The following is a 17,237-nucleotide window of genomic DNA, read 5'->3' as shown; positions in this document are numbered from 1 at the left end:
TCTGGCGTTGTGGCTTTGCAGGATACAGCCTCACTCTTGGCTGCTTTCACAGGCATTGAATGTATGCAGCTTTTCTAGGTGCACAGGGAGCTGTTGGTGGATCTACCACTCTGGGGTCTGGAGGGCAGTGGCCCTCTTCTGACAGCTCCACTTGGCAGTGCCCCAGTGGAACTCTGTGCGGAGTCTCCCATACTACATTTCCCCTCCACACTGCCCTAGCAGAGGTTCCCCATGAAGGCTCCACTCCTGCTGCACACCTCTGCCTGGACATTCAAGCATTTCCATACATCCTCTGAAATCTAAATGGAAGTTTCCAAACCTGAATTCTTGACTTCTGGCACCTACAGGCTTAACAACATGTGGAAGCTGCCGAGGCCTGGGGCTTGTACCTTCTGAAGCTGTGGCCCAAGCTGTACCCTTTTAGCCACACTGGAGCAACTGGGATGCGGGGCATCAAATTCTCAGGCTGCTCACAGCAGGGGAGCCCCAGACCTGGCTCAGGAAAACATTTTTTTTCTCCTAGACCTCTGGGCCTGTGATGGGAGAGCTTCCGAGAAGGTCTCTGACATGCCCTGGAGACATTTTCCCTATTGTCTTGGGGGTTAGCATTTGGCTCCTCCTTACTTATGCCAATTTCTGCTGCCAGCTTGAATTTCTCCCCAGGAAATGAGTTATTCTTTTCTATCACACCATCAGGCTTCAAATTTTGTGAACTTTTACGCTCTGCTTCCCTTTTACATGTAAGTTCTAATTCCAAACCATATTGTGGTGAATACATACAACTGAATGCTTTTAACAGCACCCAAATTACCTTCTGAATACTTTGCAGCTTAGAAACTTCTTCTGCCAGATGCCCTAAATCATCTCTCTGAAGTTCAAAGTTCCACAAATCTCTAGGGCAGGGGCATCTGCCACAGCGGCAAATGTCTCTTTGCTAAAGCATAACAAGAGTCACCCTGCTCCAGTTTCTAACAAGTTGCTCATCTCCATCTGAGACCACCTCAGTCTGGACTTCATTTTCCATAGCACTATCAGCATTTTGGTCAAAGTCATTCAAAAGTCTCTAGGAAGTTCTAAACTTTCTCACATTTTTCTATCTTCTTGTGAGCCCTCCAAACTGTTCCAACCTCTGTCTGTTACCCAGTTCCAAGGTCACTTCCACATTTTCGGCAGCAGCCTACTACCCAGTACCAATTTACTCTATTAGTCTGCTCTCATGCTGCTAATAAAGACATACCAGAGACTGGGTAATTTATAAAGGAAAAAGATTTAATTGACTCAAAGTTCCACATGGCTGCGGAGGCCTCACAATCATGCCAAAGGTGAATGAGGAGCAAAGAAAGTCATGTCTTACACGGCAGTAGGCAAGAGAGTATATGCAGGGGAACTCCCCTTTATAAAACCATCAGATTTCATGAGACTTATTCACAATCACGAGAACAGCAGAGAAAAAACCCACCCCCATGATTCAATTACTTCCCACTGCGTCCCTCCCACAACATGTGGGAATTATTACAATTAGAGGTGAGATTTGGATAGGGATATGAAGTTAAACCATGTCAGCCTGGTGGGGGTAGAGGTTGCAGTGAGCCGAGATATCACCACTGCACTCCAGCCTGGGCAACAGACTGGCCATGTTGGCCAGTCTGGTCTCGAACTCCTGACCTCAAGTGATCCGCCTGCCTCGCCTCTTAGAGTGCTGGGATTACAGGTGTGAGCCACCGAACCCAGCGCTAGCCTGTTTTCTTTGTAGTGGTGAGAAGGAGTTTCCCTCACAAGTTTGATATGAAAATCCAATGAGAATGGATGTAAAACTTTTTTTTTTTTTTTTACATTTTAAATAGTTTTATTTTATGTGCAAATAATGAACAGATCTTGTACCCATAAATTCTACTTTCCAAAAACAGGAGCTTTTTAAAAGAAAACCACGTAACTTTTTTTTCCTTTAAAAAAAGAAAAGAAGTAAAGAAGGAAAGAAAGAAAAGAAAAAAAGAAAAAGAAAAAGAAAGAAAAAAGAAAGAAGGAAGGAAAGAAAGAAGAAAGAAAGAAAGAAAGAAAAAGAAAGAAAGACATTTAAAAAATTAGTTGCCAATATTAGGACTTGGTGTATCTCACATTAAAAATAACAGATTTCTGACTTCTTGTAAAAACTGCCCACACTTGGGCCTGCATTTGCACATGACGATGGGCTTGGGCTGAGAAGGAGCTGTGTAGGCTTCACAGATACACTTTCCCATTCACTGCAGTTTGCACCCCTCCCTGTTGCCTTCCACACTGTCCCTCTTCAGTCATTTAAATCACCTTTGTGACCCTTGTAGCCTCTGTAACTTGCTACCCCTGGAGTACAAAAAGGCAATGGGAAGTGTGCAGAAAAGGGAGAATAGTAATGTATCAGATCATAGAAAATGGGCAGTTTTTGGTAACAGATGTGGGAGATGAGAAAGGGAGCAGGGAGGGGAGTGAAGATGGTGCATTGTTTCCAGCTAGAAAGACCAGGTAGATGACAGTCATTTCTAGGAGGGTCCAATCATTTCCCAAAAACACAAATGACATGCTTGCCAGGGCTCTGCCTAAGGCAGCAGCATAGAGGGCGCAGGGCTGGCCTGGAGCAGGAGACGCCAGGGCAGATCTATGTGACCCTTCTCCCTCCCTTCCTCAGTTTTTGTGTTCAGAAGTGAGCATCGTCATAGACTTACAGTGCTAAAATGAGTGTCAATCTAGTCTCGAAGAACGAGTTCAGGGAAGCGTGAATGGGGGAAGTGGGGAGGAAGTGCCATTTCTTTCTTCCTTATAATCATCACCTCTGGAAGTGAAGATAAGAGAAGGCACAGGCCTGGGGCCAGCCTGGCTTGGCTAGACCCTGATAGTTTTGTCAAAGCAGGGAGGATTTCAGAGAGAAGGAAGCCAGGCTGGAGGGTGTCCATGGTGACTATGGGCTTTCCAATGTTTTCTACTCCTGAGAGATTTCACTGACAAGTGAAATGTGGCCGTTTTGGGAACAGTCCAAAACACCAAGTGTCCCCAGTAGGCAAAGCAGCACTGCCACCTAGAGGAATTACGGGACACGACAGTCTTGTTCTTTCAACTAGCGTGTGCAAACCAGCATGGGCAGAAGATAAAGAGAAGGGGGCCAGGGGTGCGATTACCAACCGTGAGAACAATCAGGACGCCTAAAGGCGAAAATGGGCAACAAGTGAGGCTTGGTTTTGAAGCTTTCTTTTTTTTTTTTTTAACCTTAGACAGAGTCTTGCTCTGTCACCCAGGCTGGAGTGCAAAGGTCCAGTCTCAGCTCACTGCAACCTCTGCCTCCCGGGATCAAGTGATTCTCCTGCCTCAGCCTCCCAAGGAGCTGTACTTACAGGCGTGAACCACCACACCCAGCTAATTTTTCTGTTTTTAGTAGAGACAGGGTTTCACCATGCTGTCCGGGCTGGTCTCAAACTCCGCCCGCCTCGGCCTCCCAAAGCGCTGGGATTACAGGCATGAGTCACCACACCTGGCCATTTTTTTTTTTTTTTTTAAGAGATGAAGTCTCACTCTGTTGTCCAGGCTGGAGTGCAGGGGCATGATTATGGCTCGCTGCAGCCTCAAACTCCTAGTCTCAAGCGATTCTCCTATCTCCGCCTTCCAAATAACTGAGATTCCAAGCATGACCCAATGCACCTGATGACTTTTCCTAGTTTTAAATGGAAAAGTCTCCTAACGGCGAATGTAGTGACTGACTACTGCCTGAACCACTCCCACCCCAGTTTCTCAGGAGTCACCCAAACTTTCCTCTTTATAATAATGATCACAAATGCATGTAACCCAGGAGAAATGGCAAAGAGTTTTACATCCGGTCAGTGGGGACCCACGCGGGTTCAACATGCGTATCGAGAAGTGTTATTTCTGTTCCGGGCCCATCTACCCTGGCCACGGGATGATGTTCGTACGCAACGATTGCAAGGTGTTCAGATTTTGTAAATCTAAATGTCATAACAACTTTAAAAAGAAGCGCAATCCTCGCAAAGTTAGGTGGACCAAAGCATTCCGGAAAGCAGCTGGTAAAGAGCTTACAGTGGATAATTCATTTGAATTTGAAAAGCGTAGAAATGAACCTATCAAATATCAGCAAGAGCTATGGAATAAAACTATTGATGCAATGAAGAGAGTTGAAGAGATCAAACAGAAACGCCAAGCTAAATTTATAATGAACAGACTGAAGAAAAATAAAGAGCTACAGAAAGTTCAGGATATCAAAGAAGTCAAGCAAAACATCCATCTCATCCGAGCCCCTCTTGCAGGTAAAGGGAAGCATTTGGAAGAGAAAATGGTACAGCAGTTGCAAGAGGATGTGGATATGGAAGACACTTCTTAAAATCTCTGTAACCATTTCTTTTATGTGCATTTGAAAATGCCCTTTGGACATTTGGAACAGCTAAATTATTAGTTTTTTTTTTTTTTTACATAAGGTCACTTAAATGAAAAGTGATTAAAATATATCTTTTCTACATTGCCATCTATAAAACACCAGATATTACTGATGTTACATTGCATCTTAGTGTTAAATCTTCACTGACAGATGTACTTATGTAAATCATGAAAATTCTGCTTATAACTGTAGAAGTGAACTGTGGATGTAAAATGCTGATTCCATTTGGATAATGGCACAGGGCAGTATTTGTATAATAAGTAATGGCAAAAATTCATGGTTAGTGATGTATAAAATAAAATATTCTTTGCAGTAAAATATTCCCTTTATTAATGTTATAGAAGAGGGGATACGACGAGGAAATAACAATTTGTATGACAGTGTCAAATACTATTTTGATTTTAGTATTTCCTGTTTTGGTTTATTTGCATCTCAGAAGAGCATAATGATATTGTTTGATGAAGCCTAATTATGCTGGACTGTTCTGACCTGGTTTAACCCTTCTGATAGGTAGTTTTGGCTGTCAGAGATGAGAACTGAATAATCTTTGCCTGGAGTGGCACTACACTCTAGAATTTCCACTTTGGAGAATACTCAGTTCCAACTTGTGATTCCTGGTAGAGCAAACTTTATTTTTCTAGCCTACCAATGATCTAGAAGCAGAGGAATCCCAATGCCTTTTAAAAGTTACGTGGGGCCGGGCGCGGTGGCTCAAGCCTGTAATCCCAGCACTTTGGGAGGCCGAGGCAGGTGGATCACGAGGTCAAGAGATCGAGACCATCCTGGTCAGCATGGTGAAACCCCGTCTCTACCAAAAATACAAAAAATTAGCTGGGCATAGTGGCACATGCCTGTAATCCCAGCTACTCCGGTGGCTGAGGCAGGAGAATTGCTTGAACCCAGGAGGCGGAGGTTGCGGTGAGCCCAGATCACGCCATTGCACTCCAGCCTGGGTAACAAGAGCGAAACTCCGTCTCAAAAAAAAAAAAAAAAAAAAGTTAAGTGGTTTTCTTTTAAAAAGCTCCTGTTTTTGGAAAGTAGAATTTATGGGTACAACATCTGTTCATTATTTGCACATATAATAAAACTATTTAAAAAGTAAAAAAAAAAAAAGAGTTTTATATCCATTCTCATTGGATTTTCATATCAAACTTGTGAGGGAAACTCCTTCTCATCACTACAAAGAAAACAGGCTAGCGCTGGGTTCGGTGGCTCACACCTGTAATCCCAGCACTCTAAGAGGTGAGGCAGGCGGATCACTTGAGGTCAGGAGTTCGAGACCAGACTGGCCAACATGGCAAAATCCCATCTCTATTAAAAATACAAAAATTGTGCATTCAGAGACTTTATCCTGCAAGATTGAAAAAAAAGAAAAAAAAATACAAAACTTGGCCAGACTTGGCGGCATATGCTTGTAATAATCCCAACTACTGAGGAGGCTGAGGCAGGTGAATTGCTTGAATCGGGAGGTAGAGATTGCAGTGAGCTGAGATTGTGCCACTGCACTGTAGGCCTGGGTGACAGAGTGAGACTCAGTCTCAAATAAAAAGAAAAAAAGGAAAAAGAAAACAGGGGCTCAGGGACTGGCTTAGTTGAATTGGGATGCTGACTGCCCAGACTTCTTGACTCCTCCATACACATGCTCCTGTCTTTTTATGATTTTTCCTGTTTTTGTATACAGACATCGGCTTTTTTTTGAGACAGGGTCTCACTCTGTCACCTAGCCTGGAGTGCAGTGGCATGATGACAGCTCACTGCAGCTTCAATTTCCCAGGCTCAAGTGACCCTCCTGCCTCAGCCTCTTGAGTAGCTGGGAGTACAGGCATGCACCACCATGCCTGGCTAACTTTAAAAAAAAAATTTCTAGACATGGATTCTCTCCATGTTGCCCAGGCTGGTCTCAAACTCCTGGCTTCAAGCAATCCACCTGCCTCGGCCTCCCAAAGTGCTGGAATTACAGGCATAAGAATATGTGATAGGAAACGAGTATACAGACTTGAAAAAAAATAGAAAGTTTAGAAATAAAAAGTAACTATTCATGAGCTAGGCATAGTGGCTCAAGCCTGTAATCCCAGCTACTCAGGAGGCTGAGGCAGGAGGACTGTTTGAACCCAGGAGTTTGAAACCAGCCTGGACACCAGTGAGACCCTGTCTCAAAAACAAAACAAAAACACACACTTCATGACTAAGTGAAACAGGAGGCAACATCTGGATCATTCTTAGCTCATAGAGAGAAATAACCTGTCATTATGTAATAGGAAAGAAAAATACTCAAACTATTTAAATAGCAGCAAGAGTGAAAAAACCTGATTCTGTACTTGGAAAGAATTTAAATGCAAATCAACTTTCACTTGTTACACCAAAGTTCTAATTCAGAAATAAATTACACCAGAGGTTTTTGAAGGTACTTTCTGGAAGTGATCATTCACAGATTTTTTTTTTTCAAATTTTATGCGTCATATTTAACTGCTTATGCAAAGTGAAGCCTCTGATTTTTAAAGAATTGTGGTAAAATACACATAAAATTTGCCATCTGAACTTTTTTTTTTTTTTTGAGATGGAGTCTTGCTCTGTCACCCAGCCTGGAGTGCAGTGGCACAATCTCGGCTCACTGGAACCTCCGCCTCCCAGGTTCTAGCAATTCTCTTATCTCAGCCTCCCAAGTAGCTGGGACTCCAGGCATGCACCACCACGCCAGGCTAAGTTTTGTATTTATAGTAGAGATGGGTTTCACTATATTGGTCAGGCTGGTCTCGAACTCCTGACCTCAGATGATCCACCCGCCTCAGTCTCCCAAAGTGCTGGGATTACAGGCATGAGCCACCATGACTGGCCCCATCTGAATCATTTTATGTGTAAAATTCACTAGTATTAATTTTCACAGTGTTGTGAAACCAATCTCCAGAACTTTTGCATCATGCAAAACACACCTCTAGATCCATTAGGCCAGTGGTCCCCAACTTTTTGGCACCAGGGGCTGGCTTTGTGGAAGACAATTTTTTCACAGATTGGGATCAGGGGGAGGTGGAGTGCTTTTGAGATGATTCAAGTATATTACATTTTTAAAAATTGAGATAGGGTCACACTGTGTCACCCAGGCTGGGGTGCAGTGGCACAATCATGTCTCACTGCAGCCTCAACCTCCTCCCAGGCTCAAGTAACCCTTCCACCTCAGCCTCCTGAGTAGATGGGACCACAGGCATGTACCACTGCACCCAGCTACTTGTTTGTATTTTTTTGTAGAGATGAGGTTTTGCCATGTTCAGTATCGAACTCTTGAGCTCAAGCCATCTGCCTGCCTTGGCCTCGTAGAGTGCTGAGATTACAGGTGTGAGCCACTGTGCCTAGCCTCAAGCACATTATATTTATTGTGCACTTTATTTCTATTACTATTACATTGTAATATATTATGAAATAATTATACAACTCACCATAATCAGAATCAGTGGGAGCCCTGAACTTGTTTTCCTGTAACTAGACGGCTCCATCTAGGGGTGATGTGAGATAGTGACAAATCATCAGGCATTAGTGTCTCATAAGAAGTGAATAACCTAGACCCCTCACATGTGCAGTTTAGGGTTCACCTAATGCTGCCACTGATCTGACAGGAGGCGGAGCTCAGGCAAGTGAGCCCACCCACTGCTCACTTCCTGCCTTGTGGCTCAGTGCCTAACAGGCCACCGACCTGTACCAGTCCATGGCCCAGGCGTTGGGTACACCTGCATTAGGCAACTACTCTCCATTTTCCCCTACCCCCAGCTCCTGGCAACCTCTATCCTACTTTAGAGTCTTGCTTTGTCACCCAGGCTAGAGTGCAATGATGTGATCTCGGCTCACTGCAACCTCCACCTCCCAGGTTCAAGCAATTCTTTTGCCTCAGCTTCCTGAGTAACTGGGACTACAGATATGCACCACCATGTTAATTTAATACAGCTAATTTTTGTATTTTTGGTAGAGATGGGGTTTCACCATGCTTGTCTCGAACCCCTGACCTTGGGATCTGCCTGCCTCAGTCTCCCAAAGTGCTGGGACTACAGGCATGAGCCACCACGCCTGGTCCCTACTTTCTGCTTCTATGAATTTGATTACTCCAGATGCATCATATAGTAGAATCATACTTTGTGACTGTCTTATTTCACTTAGCATGTCTTCAAGCTTTGTCCATTTTATAGACGTCAGAATTTTCTATATTCTTATGGATAATATTCCACTGTATGTATATGCTATATATATCTTTTTTGTTTTCTTAACATTCTTGGAGTATCTATATATCTATAGATTTTTTTTTTTTTTTTTTTGAGACAAGTGTCTTGCTCTATTGCCCAGGCTGGAGTGCAGTGGCACGATCTTGGCTCACTGCAACCTTCACCTCCCAGATTCAGGCAATTCTCCTGCCTCAGCCTCCGGAGTAGCTGGGATTACAGGCATGCACCACTGTTGAGAAATGTTTATGAATATTGATGTTGAGGAACGTTAAGTTTACGAATATTGTTTGAATGCTGAGTGTATGATAGAATATATTGTTTGCGAGGAAGAACAACGGCAAGGAAAACCTAGCCGCAGCATCCCCAAGCAGAAAACTACTTGGGGCATTCCAACGTGGCAGGACAATGTATAAATATCATGTTAAAACAAATCCTTAAGATATCTGACCCTGCCCCCGTGGCTCCCTCGTGGAGAATACTTTTTAGGTTGTTTGTGATCAGTGGTAAGTGGGCACCAGCTGACTATTTGGTGTGTTTTGTGTTATGAGAAAATACCAAACACCTGTTTGTTAATAATGATCACCTGTTCAAAGAGAATAACTGCATGGGTCAGAGTCTACTCGGGGCCTTGAGCCTGGAATGCTGTCAGCTCCTAAGACTCTTAGTTCGGAAGGCTGCTGGCCACCCGGATAGACCCACTTTGCTGTTCTATATGGATGTCTCACTCTCATTTCCTTCAGCACTGCCTGGATGGGGGTCTCTATGGCTGAGCTGGTACTTGGTAAGCCACCACACCCAGCCATATTTATTTTTTTGAGACAGGGTCTCACTCTGTCATCCAGGCTGGGGTGCAGTGTGGTGTGATCATGCCTCACTGCAGCCTTGACCTCCTGGGCTCAAGCAATCCTCCCACCTCAGTCTCCTGAGTAGATGGGACTACAGGTGTGTGCCACCATGCCCAGCTAATTATTTCTTTTGTATTTTTTGTAGAGACAGGGTTTCACCTTGTTGCCCAGGCAGGCCTCGAACTCCTTGGCTCAAACAATCTTTGTGTCGGCCAGCCTCCCAAAGTGTTAGGAATACACACGTGAGCCCCCGTGCCTGGCCTGCCTTATTTACCTGTTCATGCATTGATAGACATTTGGGTTGCTTCTGCCTTTGGCTATTGTGAATAATGCTGCTACATGGGTATATAAGTATCTGTTCAAGAACCTGTCTTTTGGATCTATACCCAGAAGTTGAATTGCTGGATCACAGGGTAATTGTGTTTTTAATTTTTTGAGCACAGGTCATACTGGTTTTCACGGCAGATGCAGCATTTTACATTCCTGCCAACAGTGCACACAGGGCTCTCATTTCTGCACATCCTTGCCAATGCTTGTTTCCTGTAATAAATCCTAACGGGCATTTGTCTATAGAAAAGTGTGTTTAAAGTTACTTAGTGTAGTTTGCCAACACACTCAGGACAGTATCTGTCACAGGGTAAATTCTGTTGTTTCTTGAAAAAATACACAAATCAGCAAAGTTTACAAGTTGGAAATAGCCTTAATACTGTAAGTTATATTGCCACATGGTAATTGCTTTAACAGAGCTCTGACTAAAATGCTGCATTAGTACCAAGTGGCAACACAAACTTTAAGGGAAAGGTTTCCTTGATCTTTGAGCCTGACAGGTAAGACTATCCGGGAAATGGCATTCCATGGAGAAAAGGAAATAGCATGTTCAGAGGTTCAAAGTCATGGAGATGTAAAAAGAAATATTTTAAAATCCAGTATCACTGAATGTGGCAGGCAATGAAGCTGATGCTGACTATATTCCAAGTGATGGGATTTTGTCTACAATATCTTCTTCCTAATCTTTAAAATTAAATCTTCATTTCCTGTAACTGGTTTTTGAGTACTTCAGATTTATGCTGTTTCATGGTGAAGTTTTTTAAAGACCTAATTTGACCCCCTTATTCATGTGAGGAAATAAAACACAAAGAGGGTTGGAATGACGTAACTCAGAATCTTCTAGTTCAGAGACAGAGCTGGAACTGAAACTCCAATCTAGGGTTTTCTTCACTATTCCCAGCAGAACTTTACCAGGTCTCCTCATTCATCTCCAGTCTTTAGAGTGAGAGAATTCTTAAAAGAATGGTATGCTTTTGTAAAGACTAAAAAATCCCTTTGCATTGATGCAGTGCTTTGTCTTTTTCAAAGTGCTTTTCATCAGCACAATCTCCAGATGTTACCATGTGCCTCCTCTGCCACACATCTTAATTTTCTTGAACAAGGGCACTTTTGTTCTAGTTCCAACAGTTTCTCTCACACTGTTCTCTAATAAAAACAGTCTGCAAAGCTTAATCCCAATGAAAAGCAATCAAACCCAAATTGGAAACAGATACACTATGAATGCAGGAACACTATATTTATTAGGTCAATAATTCATTTTTAGCAATACAAGTACAGACTATATCACAATGCTGGTTACAAACATACTTAGTATGGTTTAATAGTTACAAATAACGGTGGGCACTACAAGTTGGTGAGAATGATATGAAAGGTCATCCTGACACAATGAAGAACTGTCTTCAGAAATCTATTTAATGACCTTAGATATTTCTATAGAAATTATTGTGGCACTACTAGTGGGGATTTTCATGTAAAGATTGTTAGTGTTTTGCTTTTAACTGTTCCATTAAGAACTTTTCATTTTGAGTCTATTAAACTGAAATCCCCTGTTGCTTAATAAAGTATAAAAATAGTACTGACCTGGTAATATTTAGTAAAATGTAGCATTCATTCACATCATAAAAGTAGAACTAAACTGAAAAGTTTTAGTTACCCATACCTTCCCATAAAAGGAATATACAGAAATGAGTACTGTTACACAAATGGTACCTGCAATGGTAATTTAGTGATCCAACACTTAACTGTGCACCACAAACCAAGTTTTCTAGATATCTATATATAGCATATATTTTTAATCTTAAATTTTACTCTTGAAAAACATGTGCACTTCAACAAACTCACTAAGGCCACTCATGCTATAGATACCTAGGACTGCAATAAAGAATAGTATTATGCAATAAATCCTAAAGCACACTCCTTCTGATTATCAATAGGGTAAAACCAGTTTTCTGCCTAAAACATTCCTGAGATTTATGGACAAAAGAACTAGTGTTGAAGCTGGAGATTAATCCAAATGTCATATTAACCACAAGAAAAGAATTTCCTAGCTGGGTGCGGTGGCGGGTGCCTGTAATCCCAGCTACTCAGGAGGCTGAGGCAGGAGAATTGCTTGAATCGGGGAGGTGGAGGCTGCAGTGAGCCAAGACAGTGCCATTGCACTCCAGCCTGGGCAACAAGAATGAAACTCTGTTTAAAAAAAAAAGAATTTTTCCTGGCAACTAAGATCCTCCACAGCCAAGAGGCGAAATACACGTTCACTTTTAAAGCAAACATAAAACTCTAAAAAAATTTGTACTTATAAATTAGTGTTTTTCCAGTAGTAACTTTGCCACTCAGAAAAAATAAAAAGGAAGCAGCAAGGCTACAGAAATTTGTGTTTTTATGTTTTAGGAAAAACATAAAAAATGGCAGTTAACGATACCTGTTATGAGCAAATCATTATTTCTATATATAAAGTTTTGGCCAAAGGTTTCAATCATGTTTTGGCATGTGTTTACTGCAGTTTTTGGTCTGCACTATTAGGGAGCAGCCAGATGGCACCCTCATTATTTCTAAGATTGCAACCTCTGTACTTAATTTTCGCAAAATTATAAACTCTTCCTAACAGACTAGGACCCAAGGTCTTTCTCAAATCCTTTATTTTCACAAATGAAAAAATACCTGGGCAGGGGTTATTACAAAGCAATAGTGAATCAATTTTTAACCAAGCAGAGACAGAGATTTGATGGTAATAAGGGTCTCAATCCCTCTGGCAAAGTCAGTTTTAAGGACTCTAAAGATTATGCTCTAAAAATCCCAACTGGCTCTAATAAATTGAATGCAGGCATGAATGGCGACCTGAACGACACATGCGAGTGCAGACAGAGCTCCCTGATGCACCCAACTTGAGTAGCACCAAACCTTAGGAAAAGACTAGGTAGAAGGGAAGAGTCAGAAGAGGATGAGATCAAAGACCCTCATTTAACATGACTTTGCTGAACCGCCAGAAAAACCTTTAAGTTGGCCAGGGCTTCCTTACACACCTCACCATATGTAAAAAGTTTGTGCAAGGTAACTTATTGTGAGATAAATTTTACTCTTTTCTTCGAGATGTTTTTTAAAAACCAACAAATCATAGTGGCACACATCTTTCTAACTTGTCCTAAACATCCCTACTAAGAGGATGAATCTTAAAGTTATAAGTTATTACTCTTCATTATAACCAGAAATAATAGCGTATTAAGTCAGATCCCTAACCAAAAGTGAAAATCTGTTGTCTTAAGCTAGAGTGTATGCATTAAAGTATGTGGATTTACAAAAAAAAAAAAAAAAATACATTAAAGCAGTGGTGATAAGGAGAAACTGCCAATAACGATGTTTCAGAAAAACACAACTGGCTGCCAATTGACATTACCACCCTGTGATCCTAGGCTTCTAAATACCATGTTGTTTTATCACTGAGTGTGAGCTAAGCTGAGTTCAAACTGAGTTAGGGACAATGAGGCTGTAAGTCATTTGTTTATTTTTATCCTAGGAAATGCTGTATGTGCACAAAACCAAAAAATACAGATTGAAAAAAAAAAAACTTCATATGGAAACATGTTTCAAAATATTTATTAAAAAACAATTTACCATGACATTCCTATACCACAAACATACCACTGGATTCTAAATAACCAATAAAAGCATACAAAGCCTATCGTGAAAAGATCTTTGGAGGTATTAAATATATAGGCCCATGAGGATAGAGCTGAGTAACTTAAAAATGTTAGTCCCTGGTCACAAAGACTATTTGGTAATTAATAAAGAAGTGCCTCTTGGCATTAGACTGCAATTAACTGAGGGGCGGCGGGTGGGAGCAGCTTCATAAACTGCAAGTATGTCAATCTACTCTTTCCAAATTTTAAAAAGAAAATAATTCAATTTGAAGAATAAACCCAGGTTTCTAAATAACACAGTTATCATCTTAGGGTGTGGGCATGCTTCATCTCTTTCAATACATCCCCCAACCAATCCCCTTCTAGGGACTTAAATGCACTGGCTTATAACTAATAGGACTGTAAATAACAGCTTCAAACAAGGTTGAGAAGTTCAAAAAAGTGCTTAAAATATTAATAAAATTTGAAATCTACAATTGATTTTTCTGTACTCAAGATCAGTATGGCAGACAGTTTAGATTTTTGCCCCTCTCACCCAACATGAATGTTAAAAAGAAAACCAACATTCAACACACATCCATTCACCCACAGACTACTCCAAACATTAGCTAGGAGCAACATCTTTAACAGCCAAGTCATGAACCCCTGAAAATAGGGGGGGAACCCAGATTCTTAACTATAGAAGCATTAGTTAGGCTACTACAGTAAGAATTGAGGTAACAGTAAAATACCTTTTTGTTTCTTGAATTGCTACATGTCACAAATTCTTAAATTTATTACCTCATTATTAAATAACCTGACTGGCTTTAAAAAAATCAAATCAAAACCCAATAAACAGAAAGTCAAGTTAGTGAAATCGTTGTATTATTAGGGGATCTTTCCATTTGACTCCTAAATTTCAAATGAAATGACCCAGTTGTATCACTATTTACCATAAAAACAGAAGATTTTCTAAGACTTATTTTTGGGCATTCGTTTTCATTAATCTCCATAAACCATACAGTAACCTAACATTTCCATCTGAACATGAACTATTTCATGACTCACAGCCAATATACTTGTTAACTGCATTGATTATTAGGGCACCATTTAAAATGAGGGGGATGGCTGCAGCCGATATTTATAGACTTGCTTATGGCACTGCCATCTGTGTACCTTGACTAAAAATACGCCATTGAAATTGCCAAACTTCCCTAACTGGTATCTATTACATGAATATAATTTTTGCATTATCCTTTTTCATCACACATCTAAATAAAATCATTCTGATAAAAGTATACGTAGGGTCTAAAACAATAATCTAAAGCCTCTGGTCCAAATAATCACCTTCTACATTAGGCTGGTCCTTTTTAGATCCTCCTGGTCCTGTTACCAAATGCCATCAGAGCATCTTGCACTGTTGTACCAAAAAAAAAAAAGAAAGTCAGTAATGCTGGTCTATCAGATTTTCTATTACTTACAGATCAACACTGGTCCAGTTCAGATGAATCTGACAGTCCTTTCCTTGTAATATAGAGTGGTTGTATCCACTTCTCTGGGCAAGGTAGCCAAACACAAGTTGGGATGTCCCTCTTTTATTAGTACTTGTGTTAACTTTTCTATACTGCATATAAAGATTTTCCCCATAAAATTCCTTTACACTACAGTATTGAATACCTCCACATGGAAGAATTACATATTAAAAAGTTGTTAAAATCATCCTTACATAATAAGAATGTAACTCTTTTAAACTCTTAGTTTTATTTAGGGGTATGTTTTATTCTTTCAGGCTTTCTGCAAAATGAATTTTTTAAAAACAAAAACAAAAAAAGATTTCCTGTTGTTTGTTCTACTAGGTTGAAAATGTGGGCCAGACTACTTACACATGCGGTACATGCTGAATGTAACTGAATATATGCTTATTCCTACAGACACTCTGCAAGATAGGGATCACCCAAAATCGGGTCTTCAATGGACTGGACCAGTGTTTCAATGCAAATTCCAGCCCCCCAAAACAACATGGTTTTGATTTCACAGTATGAATTCCCTGGAATCTGGGAAAAGGTAATTGGTTAACTGAGGTCCTCCCTCAGCAGCTCGGTCCCTCAACATTCTGAGAAATCAGGAAGGACTGCACTACTTCTTCAGTGGACTGGGGGCTGGTGTTGACATCTTCAAGAGCATCTGTCACTGAATACTGCCGATCTCGCAACCGGTTCCAGTTAGACAGAACATTGTGATATTCAAACACTTTTTCGTAATTTCCAATGGAGTTGTAAAGTTTAATAAGACCTCGATAATCATATTCTAGTCCACTGTAGCCTTCACCAAAAAGTTTCTTCCCTGAAAATAACAAAAAAAGAAAAAGAAAAAAAAAAAGAAAGCAAGCACAAATAATGAGATAACAAGCAATTTCTATAACAAGAACACAAGTACAATTCTTTAAACAGGGTGGCTTAGGTTTATTCTCCTAAAAAGAATAGATATAATTCTTGTATCAGCATCCCCCAAATCAGTCCCACCTATGAGCTATCACTAAGACTTCAAAAAAATTTTTCTCTTGTCTAAAGAAGTTGGCCAGATTAGAACAGAATTATAAAAAATCATGGTTTGAAGGAACTGTTTTAAAGAGATCTCAAAGAAGAATGGCAGCATCTCCAACAATAGAAAAATATGCATGCCCAAGGCTATTCACTGCAACAGTATTTGTAATTACAAATTAACAGAAACAAATAAAAACACACAGAACCAGTTTAATCAACTAGGTATCATCACTCAATGGCATACCATGTAGCTGCAAACTGAGGGGGAAACTCTGGGCTCTCTATAAAGTGTTACGAAGTGACTGATGGTATGTATGTTGTTCAGATTTAAAAAAGTAAAATACCAAAGAGTATCTATAGTATGCTATCTTTTGCGTACGATAGGGAAAATAGGAAAATATTTATTTGCTCATTGTGCAAAAAGATACACAAAAACAATAAACCAGAAACTAATGAGACTGGTTATCCATAGTGAGTGGGTGGGAACTGGGTAGAAGAAATCAGAGAAAATTACATGTCTCTGAGCATATCTATCTGTACAGTTCTAATTACAGAAAATTAATATTTCACATACTCAAAAAAATTAACAAAATAAAGAGAGATGCGGGCAAAAATTTAACATGATAAATAAGCCTAACTGTTTTGCAAAAGAATAACATAACTGGCCGGGTGTGGTGGCTCATGCCTGTAATCCCAGCACTCTGGGAGGCCAAGGCGGGCAGATCAAGAGGTCAGGAGTTCGAGACCATCCTGGCCAACATGGTGAAACCTCGTCTCTACTAAGATACAAAAAAAAAAAAAAAAATTGGAGAGGGAAGGAGAGAAAAATTAAAAAAAAAAAAAAAATTAGCCAGGCATGGTGGAACCTGCCTGTAGTCTCAGCTTCTCAGAAGGCTGAGGCAGGGGAATCGCCTGAACCCAGGAGGCAGAGGTTGCAGTGAGCCGAGATCACACCACAGCACTCCAGCCTAGCAACCGAGTGAGACTCTGTCTCAAAAAAAAAAAAAAAAAAAAGAAAGAGAAAAGAAAAAATAACATAACCACATTGAAGGAACGGGGTGTAAATAACCCCAACTAACTTTTGAACACTGTATTGTGAACATATACTACCTTCAGACTAAAGAAAAAGGAAATTTGTAAAGAAATATCGAACGCTAAATAGTAGGTTTGTTTTTCACAGTGGTATGGGTTAGCAATTCTGAAACTACGTGCACTTGAGGAATGAGCAAGTCAGTCAATATATTATGGATAATAGGGAACCCCCATATATATGGATAAATGATTACAGG

General features: G+C 40.6%; 2 protein-coding genes across 4 annotated transcripts in view; one reads left to right on the top strand and one right to left on the bottom strand.

The window, feature by feature from the left end:
- The first annotated feature begins 3,844 nt into the window (after positions 1–3,844).
- LOC135275699 (probable ribosome biogenesis protein RLP24) lies at positions 3,845–4,357 on the top strand. Its single transcript, XM_064378045.1, has one exon. The coding sequence runs from the start codon at positions 3,866–3,868 to the stop codon at positions 4,355–4,357; it is 492 nt and encodes a 163-aa protein (XP_064234115.1). The 5' UTR covers positions 3,845–3,865.
- Positions 4,358–11,010: 6,653 nt separating this feature from the next.
- APPBP2 (amyloid beta precursor protein binding protein 2) overlaps positions 11,011–17,237 on the bottom strand; it is a 72,120-nt gene continuing 65,893 nt past the window's right edge. Inside the window, exons 14-15 of one of the 3 annotated variants that reach the window (XR_010343347.1) lie at positions 14,753–15,748; positions 11,011–11,975 (exon numbers count right to left, since the gene is read on the bottom strand). Coding sequence is in view for 2 of the 3 variants with exons in the window: in XM_064378437.1 (XP_064234507.1) it covers positions 15,495–15,748 (254 nt within the window). In the remaining variant the exon portion in view is untranslated. Of the gene's footprint in view, positions 15,749–17,237 lie in introns of all 3 variants that reach the window. The other 2 variants (XM_064378437.1, XM_064378436.1) reach the window with 2 other exon arrangements.

Source organism: Aotus nancymaae, unplaced genomic scaffold (genome assembly GCF_030222135.1).
Source record: "Aotus nancymaae isolate 86718 unplaced genomic scaffold, 86718_ANA_hifiasm-v0.15.2.pri h1tg000018l, whole genome shotgun sequence".
NCBI lineage: Eukaryota > Metazoa > Chordata > Mammalia > Primates > Aotidae > Aotus > Aotus nancymaae.
Note: the sequence above shows the minus strand (reverse complement) of the source record. Positions and strands in the feature narration are given on the sequence as shown.